Genomic DNA, 17,805 nt, shown 5'->3' on the forward strand with positions numbered 1-17,805 from the left:
ATATATCTACGCCCATTCGCGTAAAAAATATTAAGAAGTATATAATATACATAGTAAGTTAAAATAGAATGACAGATGACATTATTACGGTAATCACTCCCGCCATGATGTTTTTCGACTGTTGTGTTGCAAGTTTAAGTGTAAATTATTGTTTTTTAACAATTAAAGGAACATGATTTGAAGAAAATGAACCCCCACGAATTGTTCTTTGGATGTTTTCTCAGTTTTTAGTATAGTGTACAAAAGGTGGCCGAGGGCCCATACATTTTGAAACATCTCCTTTAATCATACCAAATAATTATTTATTTTTAACTTTAATTGAAATAAATTTATAACATTTTTTTTTGCAATTCGTAACTAAAAGAAAACTTGCGAAATAAAAATCATTTTTTTTATAAACGCTATACGTTCTGCAACAAAAATACGATGATGGATCATGGAAACCCTTTAAAATATGTACTTCATGGAAGGTCGAATGTTGAGCATCGCTGATCTGAATTCGTACCTATTCTACGTCTGCGAAAATTGAAATAAGTGACAAAAAATAGACTATTTATTATTTTCCTTGCCTTTGCGGGATTACTACCAGTTTACTCACGATATGTCTCTCTTTACTGACTCATATATATTTTTTTGTTAAAAATATATTTAACGTATTACTTCAGATTTACCTTTATTATAATGTATAATGTGCTAACGATTATTGTAGAAGGGGGACCATTATTGGTAAGCTCAAAAGAAAAAAATGTTTTACATGATGTAAGTCACGCGATATACCTTAATTTTTCATATTTTTTTAATGTCGTAATGAAAAATATACAATACCAGCGGTACGGCCCGCGCATGCGAAATATTACCTTTATATATATATGCCTGCGTCATCAATAACGATTCAGGGATATTTATAGATATCTGCGATACCTATTTCTTTTGGGCGTTGGGACAGTATGCATGTCTAATAAGTTTATTCAACCATTGCGACTAATTGCTATCCGATTGTTATTATTTTAAATACAATAAATTGTGGCGAAAATTGTGATACACTAGATATATTTCCAATACAAATGCTTTCAGAAATTCGATCCGTTAACTTTTGGGTTTGAGATTAGAAACCTGGGCGACTAAGGGGGGCTCCGGGGTAGCGGGCGGCGAGATTCCTCGAGCCGCCCGGCTAGCGACCCCTGGAAGGACGGCGACATTTGTGGTTGCATGCCGCTGTACACAGATGGTGTGGCGAGCTGAGTGGAGCCCGACGGGACAACGCGCTTAGAATTCCGGTTGCGTTCCTTGGAGATCCCGAAGTCTTCAACGTAGCGCCAAGGACGGCCACCGGGGGGGTTTTATTGCGGGAACGCGCCTTTGTTTTTTCGATTACGTCGTCGTCTTCAACCCTCTACTATCCCACTGCTGGGCACGTGTCTCCTGTTGAAATGAGAGGGATTTAAACCATAGTCACAACGTTTGCCAAATGAAAATTGGGAGACTTTGCACACTTTGAGATCTTTTTTAAGAACTTTCGGATGTATAGCTTTGCTTATGATGAGCTAAATTATGTGCATACTTGAAATTAATAACACCTTGTTTTAACATTGAAAACAAAGTTTATTTTCTACATAACAGAGTGTTATGTAGAAAATAAACTCGCGTGACTCACAATATTGTGATATTGAAGTGGGCTGATGATGGAGCTGGAAGGTTGCAATAGCAACTCTGTATTAAAATAACGCAGCCTCATCGAGTTTGGTTTCATTTGATTTGGTTATACAAGAACTCTAAACCTAAATGGTATTCTGGGTCAGATTGTAGAGCTGGAGGGAACTTTAAACACACCACCCTGTAGAGTTTACTGAAATTTGGCATGCAGGTAGATGTTATGACGTAGGCATCCACTAAGAAAGAATTTTGATAAATTCTACCCCCAAGGGGATAAAATAGGGGATGAAAATATTACTTCGTAACGCGAGCGAAGCCGCGGGCAAAAGCTCGTACTGTATATAACAACTCTAGCATGTGTTAACATATAAATGAAGTTAATTGATGTAATATGATTTTTTGTACGGAACCCTAATATTATGAAATATTTATCATATTACATTATTGTATACCAAATCGAATCGGGTGATGAGCCCCGTACTCAAAATTTGGGCGGTGATAAGTTGATGATAAAAACATTATTTAGAGAGATAAAGATAGAAATAAAGTAATAATTAACAGAGATTTTACGAGGCTAAATCTAAAGGCGTGTTAAGTCCGCTTAATAACGGCATTTCACAGGATGGTCGATTCTGGCTTAAAAAATCTCAGTCTAAGAGGAGCCCTGTGCCTAGCCTGGGTCAGTTGTGGTATGATGATGAGTTCAAAAATTGATTTTGACTCGAACAGTGACTATTTACTAACAATCTAAGAACACCCCTTAGTTAGTCTATAAAACAAATAACCCCTGTTAGACTGAATATTCTACACTTCTACATTGGAAGTTTAGACTGAAGTTCAATTCGGAACGACGATTAATACTAAATTCAGAATTAGGATCCACTTGGATCGGATAAAGACAATTTACATTATAAAAGTACCATATTTGTAAAATAAATACAAAACGTTCCAAAATTTGTATGAAATTAAATGTTTGTATGAAACTTTCATCTTTTTGGAGTGGATAGCATAATCTACGATTTCTTGAATCTGAAAATACACGTCAGTACCCAGGATTTGGATTTGCGAATGTTGAAAGATTTTTTAAAGATTAGAGGTATGAGAATTAAAAAATGTAACCGGCCTATACTCCCTTTCTGACTTAACGTCCTTCGGATGTTTTTAGTACGAAATTACGATATATCGCTAAAGAAATTCGTCTGAAAGTTCGTGCAAATCCTTAAGAATTAGAGCCTTCGGTTCGCAATGGTCCTAGTCGGAACTTACGGCTACCTCCATGCGAAAAAATAGAAGTATTATAATCGTGAAACATTTTTTTTCGTGAATTTTATCGTCTCGACCTCGAAGTATTATTATATTATGTATTGTACTGTGAGATTGAAGGATTGTTTTTTTTTTTTCAATATCAAGATTGTGGATCAATTAACAATTATCGATATCCTCTGAATCGATACTATAATATAAATCTTCAATTTGTATGTAAAAAAGAAAGAATCCAAGCCGAGGATAGGGCTATTAAAAAGTAAAATAACTGTCTGTCACTGTCAGAGTGGTTAAGTCAAGTTCACGTTTCTTTTCAAATAAACATTTATAATTTATTTTTATTCAGCGGTTTAATATGTTTTTGGTTTTATTGGTGTAATTTTTTCTTGTTAATAAATAAGCGCGATGGTTTACGTTGTTCGTGTTTTGTTTACTAGTGACCGTGTGGGCTCGTAATGAATTGAAGTAGTGTATAAGATCCGAGCTAGTGCCGTATGCGACTTCTTTCCCAAATATGGTAAATTATTCTTCTTTATTATGTGTTTAAATGGCATTCATTCCATTGGCTTGGCATTAAATAAATATTTATTTTATTTTTTTTTAATTACTCCGAGGGGTTGTTTTGTTATAGTCCACCCCACCGCCCACGGGCCGCCGTTCGGCCGGCGATAGAAAAAATTCGCCGTCCTCGAGTATAGTCACTAGGAATGGAGCGCGGAAGGCCAAGATACAAACCCGTGCTATGTCTGCAGGCGCCAAAGTACGTGTGACATCTCTTATCTGTGCAGAAATTTACATTTTAGTCTTCTCTATCTGGTTAGATAAAGTGTATAAATAACTTAAGTCATTTATATTGCACAATCTCAGACGATACTACAATATACTAGATATTGAAGACAATATTGTGACCTGTGTTATAGTATTAAGGTTTAAATTTTTGTATAATATGTTACGAATATTAATCTCAAAAGAAACAATTTAGTGTTTAAACTTGTTTTGTGTGTCGTGTTTAAATCTGTTTGGTGACTATAATTCTCTGGAATTGTGTGTATAAAAAAATCAAATACAGATTATTTAATAATTACATCAGTTATGTTAGCTATTATGTTATGATTTTAGCCATCAGCAGTTGTAGTAGCAGCTAAGAAAAAAGCACAAATGAAAAAGAAACAGCAACCAACTTTTGTACTTAGGGATCATCTCCTAACAGTAAGTGAATAATAAATGTAAATAATATACAATAGTTACAGATTAATGGCAATACATTGCTTATATTTAATCTGGATTTTATTGTTTATGTACATTTTATTTAAAATACTAAATAGAAATCTTTTCAAAAATTTATGCTTGTTTTTTTTTAAATCCTTTTTTATTAGTCATAGTGTGTTTAAATTTAAGTTTGTAAAATGTTCATACATTTTAGGTAATGTAATAATACTTTAGTAGAATAACTGTATGATAATGAGAAAAATGTATAATTAAAATTGTATTTATTTTAAATTGGTTCAATTGTTTTTATTGTTAACTATTTCCAGCTTCATAATGTGTTTTGCTTTGAATAAGAAATAATAACAGACACTTTTATATTATGGTTGATTGTCTAATTTTCATATCACGACAGGCAATGGAGTCGAAACTAAAGGTGAAAGGTGGTACGGGCTTTGTGACGGAGCCCCGTATGGCGGAGCACCGCTGTCTCTGGGATGACAAGTATCCTGAAAGCCCACAGAGGCTTATAAGTGTCATAGAAAGGTAAGATTTTAAAATTAATGTGAAAGTATATTTACTAGGAAATTTAAAGTAGCATTATTTTCATGTTTCCAAAATTTTGCCTATTAGGTCGGAAAGCAGTAAAAATTTATTTCCAAGATTTGACTTTGACGAACATAGTAGGTTAATGAAAAGTTTGTAATTGGATATAATGTCGCACAGTGTTTTTTTTACATAAAATAAGTGATATCTTTTGCTATTTTATTACCAGACTCCAAAAAAGGAGGATGTTCCTCAATTCGACCATATATATATGTATATGTTTTATACAGGCAGAATACAGGTTTGGTAATACATTTTCAGATGTAACGATCTTGGTTTGATTGACCAGTGCCTTCAGTTTCCACCTAGAGCTGCATCTAAAGCGGAGCTGAATGTCCTACATTCTCCCTCAGTGTATGAATTACTGGAAAAAACACATAATAATCAAAATGTAGAATATTTGGAGGAAGTGTCCTCAAGGTTTGATGCAGTCTTTATCCACCCCGTAAGTATTAATGAAATGAGTAATATAACAACTAGAATTTAAAAAAACAATTTAATTACTATAACTATTGTTTAGGATTGTCATTTATGCTATCAGTTTTTGTAACAATAAGATCTTTAAATTATATATTCTTGTTATCGCCTCATTTAAATTTTGTAATGGTTATAGGAATAATAGCTTTAAAAAATAATATGTAAGTATAGGTTTCTCTTCTACAAAATTCTTAAGATTATGAGACATAATTAGGCAGATTATTTAATCTTATCTGATATTGTTGACATAATTATTATATTGTGTTTCTGAAGGATTGAGCATTTTGTAAATATTTTTTTATCAGGACATTTAGTAAGCTGTTCTGGTTGGAAGAATGTAAATTAATTTTAGCAAAATAGATTACACAGGGTTTTCTGATGCTTACATTTATAAGGATTTCATAAAATTTATGGAAATTATTCTAACTATACCATGCTATTCTTTAGGTCATTTTCTTCTATAATAAGTATAGAATCTTGTTCATTTATAACAAAGAAAGTTATTATTCAAGATGTTTACTATCTTTTATTATTTAAGAAATATTGTATAGTCATGCTTAATAAAAAAATATTGTAAGATACATTCTAATAACATACCATTTTCCAGAGCACACACGAACTAGCGCTGATAGCGGCAGGGTCAACCATCGACATGGTTGACCGTATCGTGAGTGGTGAAGTGCAGAACGGCTTCGCGGCGGTGCGGCCGCCCGGCCACCACGCCATGCACGCCACGCCTTGCGGCTACTGCTTCTACAACAACGTCGCGCTCGCCGCTAAACATGCTATTGACAAACGCGGGCTAAGCCGGTGAGGAACGTCATAATATAAGGGTTTATATAGGCTCGCTAACGCACAACTAGGTCCGCTCGTGCCGACGGTCGCACACAGACTGACTCATAGTAGCGATGCGCGATTGTTACTAAAAACAATCGAATTATTCGATTGTTATTGTGTTCGATTGTATTCGAATAACTATCGAAATTCTTCGATTGTATTCGAATAACTATCGAACAATCGAAATTGTTCGATTGTTGGTCGATTGTTCGATTGTTCGTCGATTGTTCGATTGTTCGTCGATTGTTCGATAGTTCGATTGTTCGTCGATTGTTCGATTGTTCGATTGTTCGATAGTTCGATTGTTGGTCGATTGTTCGATTGTTCGTCGATTGTTCGATTGTTGGTCGATTGTTTAGTACACGCAAAACTAGTAACAGCGCAGTCAAGCGATACGCGATTGTTACGTAAAAATGGAACTATCGAAGCTATTTGGTTGTTGGTCAACTATTTAGTATACACAAAGCTACTAGCAGCGAGGAGCCCCTAATTTCTGTGTTTAAGAAATCTGAGTCAGTCTTATATATTTGGTGGGGGAAGCGCACGTGCGTCGTGCACCCTTCCGCTGCTTCGTTGCATTCCGTTATTTAATGGTGCGTCCACACCTTGCTTCTCGCACTGCTCACTGCGCCTCGTGGCCACACACTCTCACACCCTACTCGCGTTGTTAACATTATTTTTCTTCAAATATATAGTATTTCACCGAGTAATTTTAATGTAACTATGAGTACATAATTTTTTGTGATAACTTTTATCTATAATATACGCTAAAAAGACATATTTTATATTTTCTGATAATCTTTTTCTATAATATGCGCCATGGAGACCTATATTATATTTTTCAGATGACCTTTTTGAAAACGTTGTCATGAAACGAACTTAGGGGATGACTACGACATTTGGATTATCGATGATACTCCATAGTATTTGATACAAAATGATTTATGGTATAATTATTTCTCAACAATATATAGTACAATTGACTAAAATGTAATACAATACTTTACATTTTCCAACCAGTGGCAAGTGACGATAACTTTGCAACACGACGCACCTGCACATTGTCCTGAGCACACGCATGTGGCCGCGCGGTATAATTTGTATTCGGTCGTCGATTGTTATTCCAAGGTCGATTTTTATTCGTACGTCGATTGTTATTTCAAGGTCGATTTTTATTCGAACGTCGATTGTTATTCGTACGTCGATTGTTATTCGAACGTCGATTTTTATTCGAACGTCGATTGTTATTCGTACGTCGATTGTTATTCGTACGTCGATTGTTATTCGTACGTCGATTGTTATTCGTACGTCGATTGTTATTCGAACGTCGATTGTTATTCGTACGTCGATTGTTATTCGAACGTCGATTGTTATTCGATTGTTTTTTTGTTACTACGAATAAATCGACAATCGATTGTTGATTCCGTCGATTGTCGATTTATTCGATTGTTTTTTTTAGAACAATCGCCCATCGCTAACTCATAGCTGACATTCACCTTATGACAGTAGTGACGTACGCGTTCGAGACATAACCTACCCACATACACTACAGTCTATACCAGTTTTGTTTGAGTTGCGATAATTAGGTAAAAAATAATAGAGCCCTGTGTCAGACGGACAGGCAGCTGAGTCTTAGTAATAGAGTTCGGTTCTTACCCATTGTGTACGAAACCCTAAAAAAATGTAAAAACAGCGAAGACATATTTAATTACATTATTTTTATTAAAGGCGTTTAATGACATAATTAATTGATTCAAAAATATGTTTTTTTAGATACTTATTTGTTTTTTAACTATTTATAATTTTTTGTACTTAAACGAAAATAAAAGCAATACTGTACAGATTACGTGTTTTTAACAATTGTAACATTATAAATTAAAGTTTTGTATATTTGTTGTAGAATTTTGATCGTTGATTGGGACGTCCATCACGGACAGGCAACACAGCAGATGTTCTACGACGATCCTAAGTAAGTATTAATTTTTAATGCAATCTTGCGTATACAAATAATGGCAATTGCGATTTCTTTTAATGGCGTACGTTTAAATGCAAGAATGTGACTAATGTTTGGCGCGAATAATCATCAGATATCTTCGGTGCGAATTATATTACTTACAATATCATACTCATATGTATTTCAGCTCGAAAGCAAATCTATGGACATTAACAAAATTGCAAGCGAGTATTTTACAAAAAAGGTAACAAAACAAAAGATGTAGCCGTCGCCACAACAAAAACAAAATATTTTTTACCGCCGTCACCCAGAACAACAAAAAAAGGTTTTCTGCCTTCCATAGGAACATTTGCCGCCGCTCATAAGCGTGCCGAATCCTAAGGCAGGTTGGATCTTGCTTTCGAGCTGGTGGCTGTAATAGTGTACCAAGTTCAATACTACTCACTACTTGCTGTCAACAGGGTGGTGTATTTCTCAATCCACCGGTACGAGCACGGCGCGTTCTGGCCGAACCTTAAGCAATCGAACTTCCACTACACCGGCTGCGGCGACGGCGAGGGCTACACCTTCAATGTGCCGCTCAATCAAACCGGCATGAAGGACGCCGACTACCTGGCTATATGGTTTCAACTTCTACTCCCAATGGCTCTGGAGGTAATTAATCCTGTATGAATGGCTAATGAATTCATTTTAAAATAGAAGTTTCAAATTTATGGGGTAATAATAAATAGTATTGCTGAAATTATTACCATCCAAATCTCAGCCCTTTACGTAATACATAACTGACTCCTATGAAATCATTGGTAATCTGATTCTAATTTAGAAAACAAGTTTTGCTATTTAGAATATATAAGTACTGAAACTAATAATACAATTATTTTTAAATTTTTAATAATTACAGATTTTTTCTTTTTATTGTAATTGTTATTTGTTGTGGTTTATCTGATTCATATTTTTATGAAATGTTGTGTAATGTGAAACATTTAATCACAATTAACACAGATGGCGCTGTATTTAACTCAATTAAATCGATTATTTTTATTCCCAGTGCACCTTGCGAATTATGTCTAGTAAAATAAAAAGCGAAGTAACGAGCTTACACAAAATTTTGATAAACATTATTTTTATTACCCCTCCCAGTACCGTCCGGAACTCATCATAATATCTGCGGGGTACGACGCTGCGATTGGATGCCCGGAGGTACCACCCCTATATATTATTATTATTAGTAGTGTAGTCTGTCTATTTCAGTTTTCGCCACAACTTATTATCGTGTCGGCCGGATACGACTCTGCTTTGGGTGATGAGAAGGTAACTTATGGAACAGTAGTTTTGCAATATTGGTAATCATAAAGTATTATTGGGTACATGCTTAGTTGCATCAATATTTTTTAATATTTGGGTTGGCTGTGACGCCTTTGGGTGGCTTTGTATCTGGGGTTCCATACTGCTTTTCTTGCCTAATATAAAAATGGGTCATATAGCATTTAAAAATTGAATTTTCTTAGAACATAAAAATATCACTATGATCTCTATCCAAAACCTTTGTTGTTACAGGAAATTGTTGCTTTAATTTGCACTTTGCTTTATTGAGAAACTGTAGAAAATATTTAAACAAAATCATTGTTTATATGTATTTAATCTTTCGCTTTATTATCATGGGAGTAACTTTGCTTAGATGGGTTGTCCCAAGGTAAAGCTCATATAGCTATGTACCAATTTATTAACAACACAAGATTTAAATACTACTATTCAAGGGAGAACCATCTGGGATTTATAAAAAAAAAAATGTTTATTCAGATGTTCGGTCTACTTAGACTTTATTCCCATAATCTATCCACATAAACCAGGGTGAAATGGAGCTGACTCCGGCGTGCTACGCGACGCTGCTGCACCTGCTGCTGGGCGTGTGCCCGGCGGTGTGCGTGGCGCTGGAGGGCGGCTACTGCGCGCCGTCGCTGGCGGAGGGCGCCGCGCTCACGCTGCGCACGCTGCTCGGGCACCCGCCGCCCGCCCTGGAGGCCCTCGGGGAGCCCTCGGACTCGTGAGTGCCACTATGCGACTACAATTCCTTTTGGGTTCCACTGCTAGTTATGGTTCCCTCTGTGTAACATTTTTTTTCGAACTACGTTCCTTAAACCATGGCAGAGACAGGCTAGGCCCTAGCCTGTCCCTGCCGCCCCTAGCCACTAGGGCAAAAAAAATGATATGTTGCGTGCGTGATGGAAATTAGTACGCATGCGTGCGAAGAGAAGAGAAGAGAGATATATAGATAGAAGAATCATGTTACTCTATTGTCGCATTGATTGCACAAATTGACCTTGTTTATTTAAAAATAATGTTGCAGCTCTATAATTGGACCGTATGAAATATGGTTTTATTTACTTCACAGGGTCCGCGAATCTATTCTCAACTGTATTTACACACATAAGAAATTTTGGGGCTGCTACAATTTCCAGCCGACGTACAGTATGGATACGTCCATCCCTAACGTGTGCGACGTAGACAAGGAGAAACATATAGTGGTCGTTAAGTGGGAGGGAGACGAAACGGTACCTGAACGTTACGAAACGAGGGATTGTTATCCCATACAGAGTGAAACTGTCATCAAAACGATTATGGAGAGATTGAATCATTTGCAAATAGGTTTGTTGAAGTGCATTACTAGGTAGTCTTACAGCTGTGTTTTATAGTGTGTAGTTTTGTTTTTTGTGTTTTCATTGTAGATTTAATTAATTTTATTACGTAATTTATAATAGAAGGCAAGTATTTCATTGTAAACCTAATCATTGTAAAGCTTAAATGATATTATTAGTATACACACAGTATACACTAGACATAATATCTTATTTTTTAATGTTTTTTTTGTAGTGACGGATTTGTCGATTGCTCAGCACCCTGTTTGTTATATTTACGACGAAGCTATGTTGAAACATAAGAATATTTGCGAGCCGTAAGTATTTTTACCCAAACACAAAAATGCTAAGGAACCTTGTTTAACTCTTGACCCATATTCATAGAGAAAATTTACCATACTCTTAGCACTCTAATCATAATCACAATTTATATTCAAAATATATAGTATTACATTTTTAATCTACTATCATCTGAGATCTTACTACTTCAGACCCTTCTTAATGTTCATTCATGAAGTACTACTGAATCATGTATTTTTCGATTTTTGTACTTCTTTTTGGTAGAATCACCTTGCACTAGACCTGCTTACATATCTAACATGCAAAGCGGCTCCTTTGCGTGTTACAATTTAAGCCTTTCCAGTGACAATATATGATTATTATCCTCCTATTCAACATACTCTGGCAAAGGGAGATCTCCCGCCGGGCTAGGTGATCATGCCCGGGGAGCGGCCGTGCTCCGACAGTCTCAGTTCGGAACTTGTATATATGCAGGATATTTAGAAAACTTCGATAACGTGATTCAGACTACTCGTGGTGCCATCTCTTGTCGAGTAGCGGCAAGTCGTCACAATACTATAGCCGTACGTCAAATTCACAGCGGTCACGTGGAGTGTCCGGAGCGCATACTCCGCATCCACGAGAGGCACCGCGACTTCGGCCTGCTGGAGCGCGTGGTGCAAGTGGCGGCGAGGCAGGCCACCAGCGAGGAGATATTAGCCGTTCACACAGAGAAACACTTGCAGAAGTTGGTTTTGTAATCGCCAAATATTTCGAAGCTATTAAAGCTTCGAAGCACTGCTTTGAAGTACTCCCTGAGAAACAAAGATACGTAAATTACTCGTACTTTAAAGTATTTTTTGTATTGTGTCTTTGTTTCTCATTTCATACATAGTAACTTTTAAAGCTAGGCTTAGGTTATACTTTATTTTTATTCCTCTAGCTTTTTAGAGTGTAATATATTTCAGTTATTACCAAGTAAAGAAAACAAACGTATTTTTTGATAATTTATTTGTGAGGTTTTATTTGTCACTATAAAATTATGTTTGAGCATTTTATTATGAATACACCTGACTTTATTCCAGATTGAATGACCTATATTTGTTTAAGAATTTTTTTAACCAATATTTTTTTTAGGTTGAATGAGTTAGCTTCCACAAAGCTGAGGGACTTGAATAACCAAAAGGAGGCGTATGACTCTGTTTACTTCCACCCGGACTCCCTAGAGAGCGCTACTGTCGCGGCTGGTTGCGTTTTGCAGGTAATAAATCAAATGTATCGTAAGCATTTACATTGTATTGTTTGGGAATATTCTCAATTATTGTATCTTTAATATAAAGATTATAATTTATGTTTTATGTCGATGAGGCCCATGATTTATGTATAATTGTGTATAAGATTCTAATATTTAATTTTATTTTCTTGAAAGAGTTCAGAGATCCTGTATTCCTGACTATTCTATATATTTCCGACTTTATTCATTTTCTTCCATTGTTTTAGAATTCATGAATTATTTTCTGTATACATATCATTATGTGCCTACGTTAAGTAATGTACATACACGAATCTTGCAAGTATACTATTACGTTTTCGTACGTATAGTGTACGCATACTAATTGTGTACGTTTAGTATTATACACCTTAAAGTGTTGCACACATATGCAAGTATACGCATCTGTACGTTAAGTAACCTACACGTAAATATACCGTATATGCAAACAATGTCCGTATAACCGTTCCCAACAGGCAGTGGACGAGGTGTTGTCGGGTCGCGCGGGGTCCGGCGTGTGCGTGGTGCGGCCGCCCGGCCACCACGCAGACGAGGAGCTGCCCAGCGGCTTCTGCCTGCTCAACAACGTGGCCTTAGCTGCGGCACACGCGACCACTACGCACTGTCTGCGCAGAGTGCTCATCCTCGACTGGGATGTACATCACGGGAATGGCACGCAGCGGATCACGTATAGTGATGAGAAGGTGCGTATATTTGAACGGTTCCTGATAGACAAGTGATAAGGACAAGCGGTACTCTTCATGCCGCACACTTTTTCCGTACAGTCGTCATCCTCAACAATTATTATGATTACTCTTCGGAGATATTTAAATCTTTTGCATATGCACACTCGGCGAATAGCTCTTGGACTAAATTTATTATATTTATTCAGATATATGTTTCATAAAGTTCAATTTCTTTTCTGGATCTAGACATTTTAACAAGATTACCTGATCATAAAGGACATATTGAAATACCTCTATTGAATTCATAATCAAAGGCAGGATAAGTAAACAGAAAAGTAAGTAGATAGTAAACATTTGCGCTTGTTTCAGATATTGTACATATCGATACATCGGTACGATAACGGTGCGTTCTTCCCGCACTCCAAGGACGCCGACTACACCGCGGTGGGGGAAGGGCGCGGTAAAGGGTTCAATGTGAACGTGCCCTGGAATAAGGTAATGTGCTAAAAACTCTTTACAAAACACTTTGTAGACGAGACGAGCTCAATACAGTAGACATGTATTGTAAACCAGTCAAATAGATATATTACAGGTTAAATAATTAAAAGAATTGTCGTCAGTTGTTCATGAAATCAATCTATGAAATATTTTGCTTATCAAAAAATTTACATTTGACAATTTTTGCCTATTATAGAAATTGTAAAATTTCGATCTTTGGTTGATTGTTTTTGGTTGAAAGGAAAATAAGTATACTATGGTAGATACACTGAATATGTTTTATACGAATTTTAGTTTGAACCTCTATGTCCTCGATCGATGTGAGTTAGCATTAGTATATACAGCAACGTTTAACTTAAGCACGTGTTAGGTCTAATTAAACGTGTTTGCAGCGCGGCATGGGCGACGCTGAATATATGGCGGCGATGGTGAACGTGGTGCTGCCCATCGCGTACGAGTTCCAGCCGCAGTTGGTGCTCGTGTCGGCTGGTTTTGATGCCTGTGTGGGTGATCCGCTCGGAGGTCAGTGTAACCGGTGTTGGCCTGGCGACGACGTCATTGCACTAAAGTCGTCGTATGTAGTTAATATGTCGATCCCTCCTACGTATAATATTGTAACTGCAAAATGTAATTTTACAGGAGAGCGTTTCACAGTTTCGAATATGCTAAAATGCGAATAAAATGTGCATTTATTAAGGTTTATGAAATTTGGTATATATATTTTATTTTATACGCTTTATAACGTTACTTATGTCGATAAAACACATTAAAATAAGGCAATTTATGCAATAACAACGAAAAGGTACTTTTGTGGGTTACGATTATTATACGTAGGAGGAGTCGATGTGTTTAATACTCTGTTCTTTTACAATAACATGTCTCAAACTTGGCGATTGTTGTACACTCCAGTAATTGGTATGCATACTGGCCTATATCTCGTGAATGTAATTTTTGTGAATGTTTGTATGTTATGCTGTTGTTGTGCCTATAAATAAATAAATAAAGTCACGTCATCTATGTCGATTCTCAAAGATTTTGTATTGTAATGATTTAATAAATAATTAGTTTGTTAGTCTATTTTATTACGAGTCTAAGTATATAATGAAAGATTATTATGAGCTTTGTTATGAAAAATTCTTACTACTTATAATTAAATTGGTACTTTGATTTATTCTAGTGCTATTATTTCAAAATATATGCCACTGTTATTCCTTTGCAGGATGCAAAGTCACTCCTGAATGTTATGGACGAATGACGCAAATGCTCAAAGGTTTAGCGGGCGGCCGTATCATCCTCTGCCTTGAAGGTGGCTACAATGTTACCAGCATATCGTATGCCATGACGATGTGCACTAAAGCACTCCTCGGAGACCCGATCATTCACCATTACGACCCCAAAGTCACTTATCACCCCTCCGCCGTGGAGAGTATTACCAACGTTATCAAAGTCCATAAGAAGTATTGGAAGGCATTGAAGTTTCAATTGGCCTTACCTATCGAAGATGTGATTGAAAAGCCGGGGCCATCTCTTGGACTGGTGATATCCAACGATAACGTAGCGGGTGATTCGGATAAGTCGTATGTATCGGTGTCCAGCACCGACGACTCTCAGGCCAAAGATGCGAAGGATTCGAGCCCGCTAGAGGCTTCATTGGAAACAGAAATGGCAAATATGAGTATCGCTAAGTGCGAAGATGGCTTGCACTGTGGCTCCGACGATGAAAGTCCGGATAATTCTGAAACTAGTAAAAAGAAGTTGATGATTTACGCGGCAGGCCTCGCTATGGACAGGCCCGGGCCCAGTGAGGACGGGGCAGGCCCTAGCTCTGCCGGGGCGGGGCCTAGCGATGCTGGGGCGGGGCCTAGCTTTGCCGGGGCGGGGCCTAGTTCTGCCGGGGCGGGGCCTAGCTATGCGGAAGCGGGCCCCAGCACGTCTGGAGGTCCAAGCGCAGAACAACCACGTCCTGGTGGTACCGGTCTATTCGAAGCGGCGATGCAATATGAGGATTCCCCCGAAACGTTGGTGGGTTTCCTATCACAAAACATGGGTGCGTTTATCCGCGGTGAAATGTTCGCCGTGGTACCGGAGCCGTGGTGCCCTCATCTGGAAGGGCTACCGAAGGTTCCGGACGATGTGGAGTTTGAGCAGGGCTCTCGGTGCATTGATTGTAAGCGGCGTATCGAAAACTGGATTTGCTTGCATTGTTATAACGTAAGTACTTTAACGGATATTTACGTTTTCGTCTCGGGAATTTCGCAAAAAAATATATACTTTAAAGATTTTGTCTCTTCGGATGATACCACGTACAATTTAAATTTGTAACTGTAAACATCGCCTCATTTTCACTTTTGACAGTCGGATACCTCCACGGAATAGGGAAGCTCTGCGATCTTGAATGGAAAACACCATAATTAATCCGTGAATTCTGATGCATGCGTAAGATTGCAGTGTCCAACCGGCTATTATTTTTTTTTGTAGTACAGGAGTAGCAGACGAGCATGCAGTCCACCTCATGGTAAGCGGCTACTGCCGCCCATGGACATCTGTAATCAACCCCAGATAGGATTAGATATTCCTATCTGAGGTCAGCCACATATGCGCGGCTACCCCTGAGGACTAAGCTGGAACGCCTCGCAAAAGTATATCTCCCTTACCACACCCTCCAAACCAGAACACAGCAGCGCTTTACACTGTTCTTATTAGGCAGAAATAGGTGTGGCGGTGGTGCCGCCGGAGTCGAACCACAAGGGTTCTACCACCTTCTAATACACTACAACATAATACTATTATTAGAATTTGATTTGATTACTTTAATTTTTTTTCATATAACAACGACCCACCCTAATATATTGCGCTAAAAAATGGCTAAAAAATATTAAGCACATTCATTTCATCAACTGGTGCATTTTCTACCATGGCTGTTTCTAACGATATTCTCTATCGCAGGTGTACTGCAGCCGGTACGCCAACAAGCACCTACAACGGCACTACCGCGACACGGAGCACGCGCTGTCGCTGTCGCTGTCGGACCTGTCGGTGTGGTGCAGCGCGTGCGAGCTGTACCTCGACAGCCCGCTGCTCTACGACGTCCGGAACAACGCGCACCGCTGCAAGTTCGGCGAGGACATGCCCAGGCCGAACCCGCAGGTTGAAATGGAGTGAGGCTAAGGGCTAGCAAGCATTTTAAAATACCCGACTGCTTGAAAGTAAGACCTATAAGCCTAACAACTTTGTATTATGTTAAAATTGGCCAAGCCGTTTGGACTACTTACATACATACGCAAACATACATACATAGATACGTTCGAAATAATTACCCTTAGCAGTCGGGTGGAAAGACAAATTAATATATGAAAATATGTATGTATATATTGTTAGAATCGATTCAATTGCGTGTTGTGCGTGATACTCATAACAGCGTCTTAGTTAGAGCCTAAGAAACGCAAATTAATTATGTTTTGAAGGTTTAAAGGTACATGTACTGTATTGGTTAAAACTACATACTGACCACTCACAGGAAAGTTTGTCAGTATGTAATATCTTTAATATTAATTGTAATTGATTGTGTATTGATTGTAAACAGTGTTTTCGTAGTTGATATTGTTTAAGTGTGCCAGTCATTCGGTGTCATAAATGCACAAAATTGAATTTTGAGTAGTTAAACTTCATTCATGGTCAGTACGTTCGTATATAAGTAACCTTTATATATTATTATACTGATCGTAATAGTATCACTAATACGAAAAAAAAGTGTGTGTGTGTCAGCTACGACGCACGATTGGAGTTTACTCCTTACGAATGATAATTATGATATATATCGAATAGAAAAAAGGGTAGGTAAATGAACGCATCTGCTAAAATGATAAGAGAAACAAACATATACCTATCTGTAATTATTCGGATTATTTATATTACTTCAATAATGCGTATTACATAAAGTATGTTACAAAATAATATAAAATAGCGCCATCTAGTGGCAAGTTTTATAAATTGTAAGTTTGCAAGTTTATCAATCTATGTATTTTGGTTCCAAATATTATAATGGTAACTTAATATAATTGTTTATATTAAAGTAAATTTTAATATAATATAATTATTTATATTTAAAACAATGTTAAACGTTTTATAACTTAAAACTTAATAATTATAATTTCTTTGCCATCTATAAAATATCCTTGTTGCAATTTACGGATGAAATTTATATGAGACTCAATAAACATGTTATTATATGTAATTTGGATTGTTTCTGAATGTTTTATAATTCTAGAATTCATTTAAAACGTATTGCTAATTTTATATAACTTATTTTGAACATAATTCATTAGCAATAATTCTGTAATAAATATTAAATAATACTGTTTTGATTTTGCCCGTTTATCGTTGATAGATGGTGCTGATCAATAATGCATCAATTTTTATAAGTTAAATTAATATATCAGT

The 17,805-nt window shown here is 36.9% G+C and overlaps 1 protein-coding gene across 1 annotated transcript; it reads left to right on the forward strand.

The window, feature by feature from the left end:
• Nucleotides 1–3,195: 3,195 nt before the first annotated feature.
• On the forward strand, nucleotides 3,196–17,109 carry HDAC6 (histone deacetylase 6). Its single transcript, XM_073083554.1, has 19 exons — nucleotides 3,196–3,433; nucleotides 3,548–3,676; nucleotides 4,036–4,125; nucleotides 4,538–4,668; nucleotides 4,990–5,173; nucleotides 5,813–6,015; nucleotides 7,943–8,011; nucleotides 8,458–8,650; nucleotides 9,137–9,196; nucleotides 9,847–10,040; nucleotides 10,389–10,642; nucleotides 10,868–10,949; nucleotides 11,513–11,659; nucleotides 12,049–12,172; nucleotides 12,658–12,885; nucleotides 13,237–13,362; nucleotides 13,758–13,887; nucleotides 14,585–15,576; nucleotides 16,312–17,109. Exons 1-19 carry the CDS (start codon nucleotides 3,431–3,433, stop codon nucleotides 16,525–16,527), a joined length of 3,555 nt encoding a protein of 1,184 aa, XP_072939655.1. The 5' UTR covers nucleotides 3,196–3,430; the 3' UTR covers nucleotides 16,528–17,109.
• Nucleotides 17,110–17,805: the final 696 nt, after the last annotated feature.

This window comes from Epargyreus clarus, unplaced genomic scaffold (genome assembly GCF_041222505.1).
Source record: "Epargyreus clarus isolate Ecla_fem2 unplaced genomic scaffold, WU_Ecla_fem_2.2 ptg000003l, whole genome shotgun sequence".
Taxonomy (NCBI): domain Eukaryota; kingdom Metazoa; phylum Arthropoda; class Insecta; order Lepidoptera; family Hesperiidae; genus Epargyreus; species Epargyreus clarus.

Bases quoted from the DNA above. Each gene is read 5' to 3' on its own strand.
- HDAC6 (XM_073083554.1), top strand. The intron at 4,126-4,537 runs GTAAGTGAATAA...ATATCACGACAG, and splicing joins TTAGGGATCATCTCCTAACA to GCAATGGAGTCGAAACTAAA. The intron at 10,950-11,512 runs GTAAGTATTTTT...TCAAATTCACAG, and splicing joins CATAAGAATATTTGCGAGCC to CGGTCACGTGGAGTGTCCGG.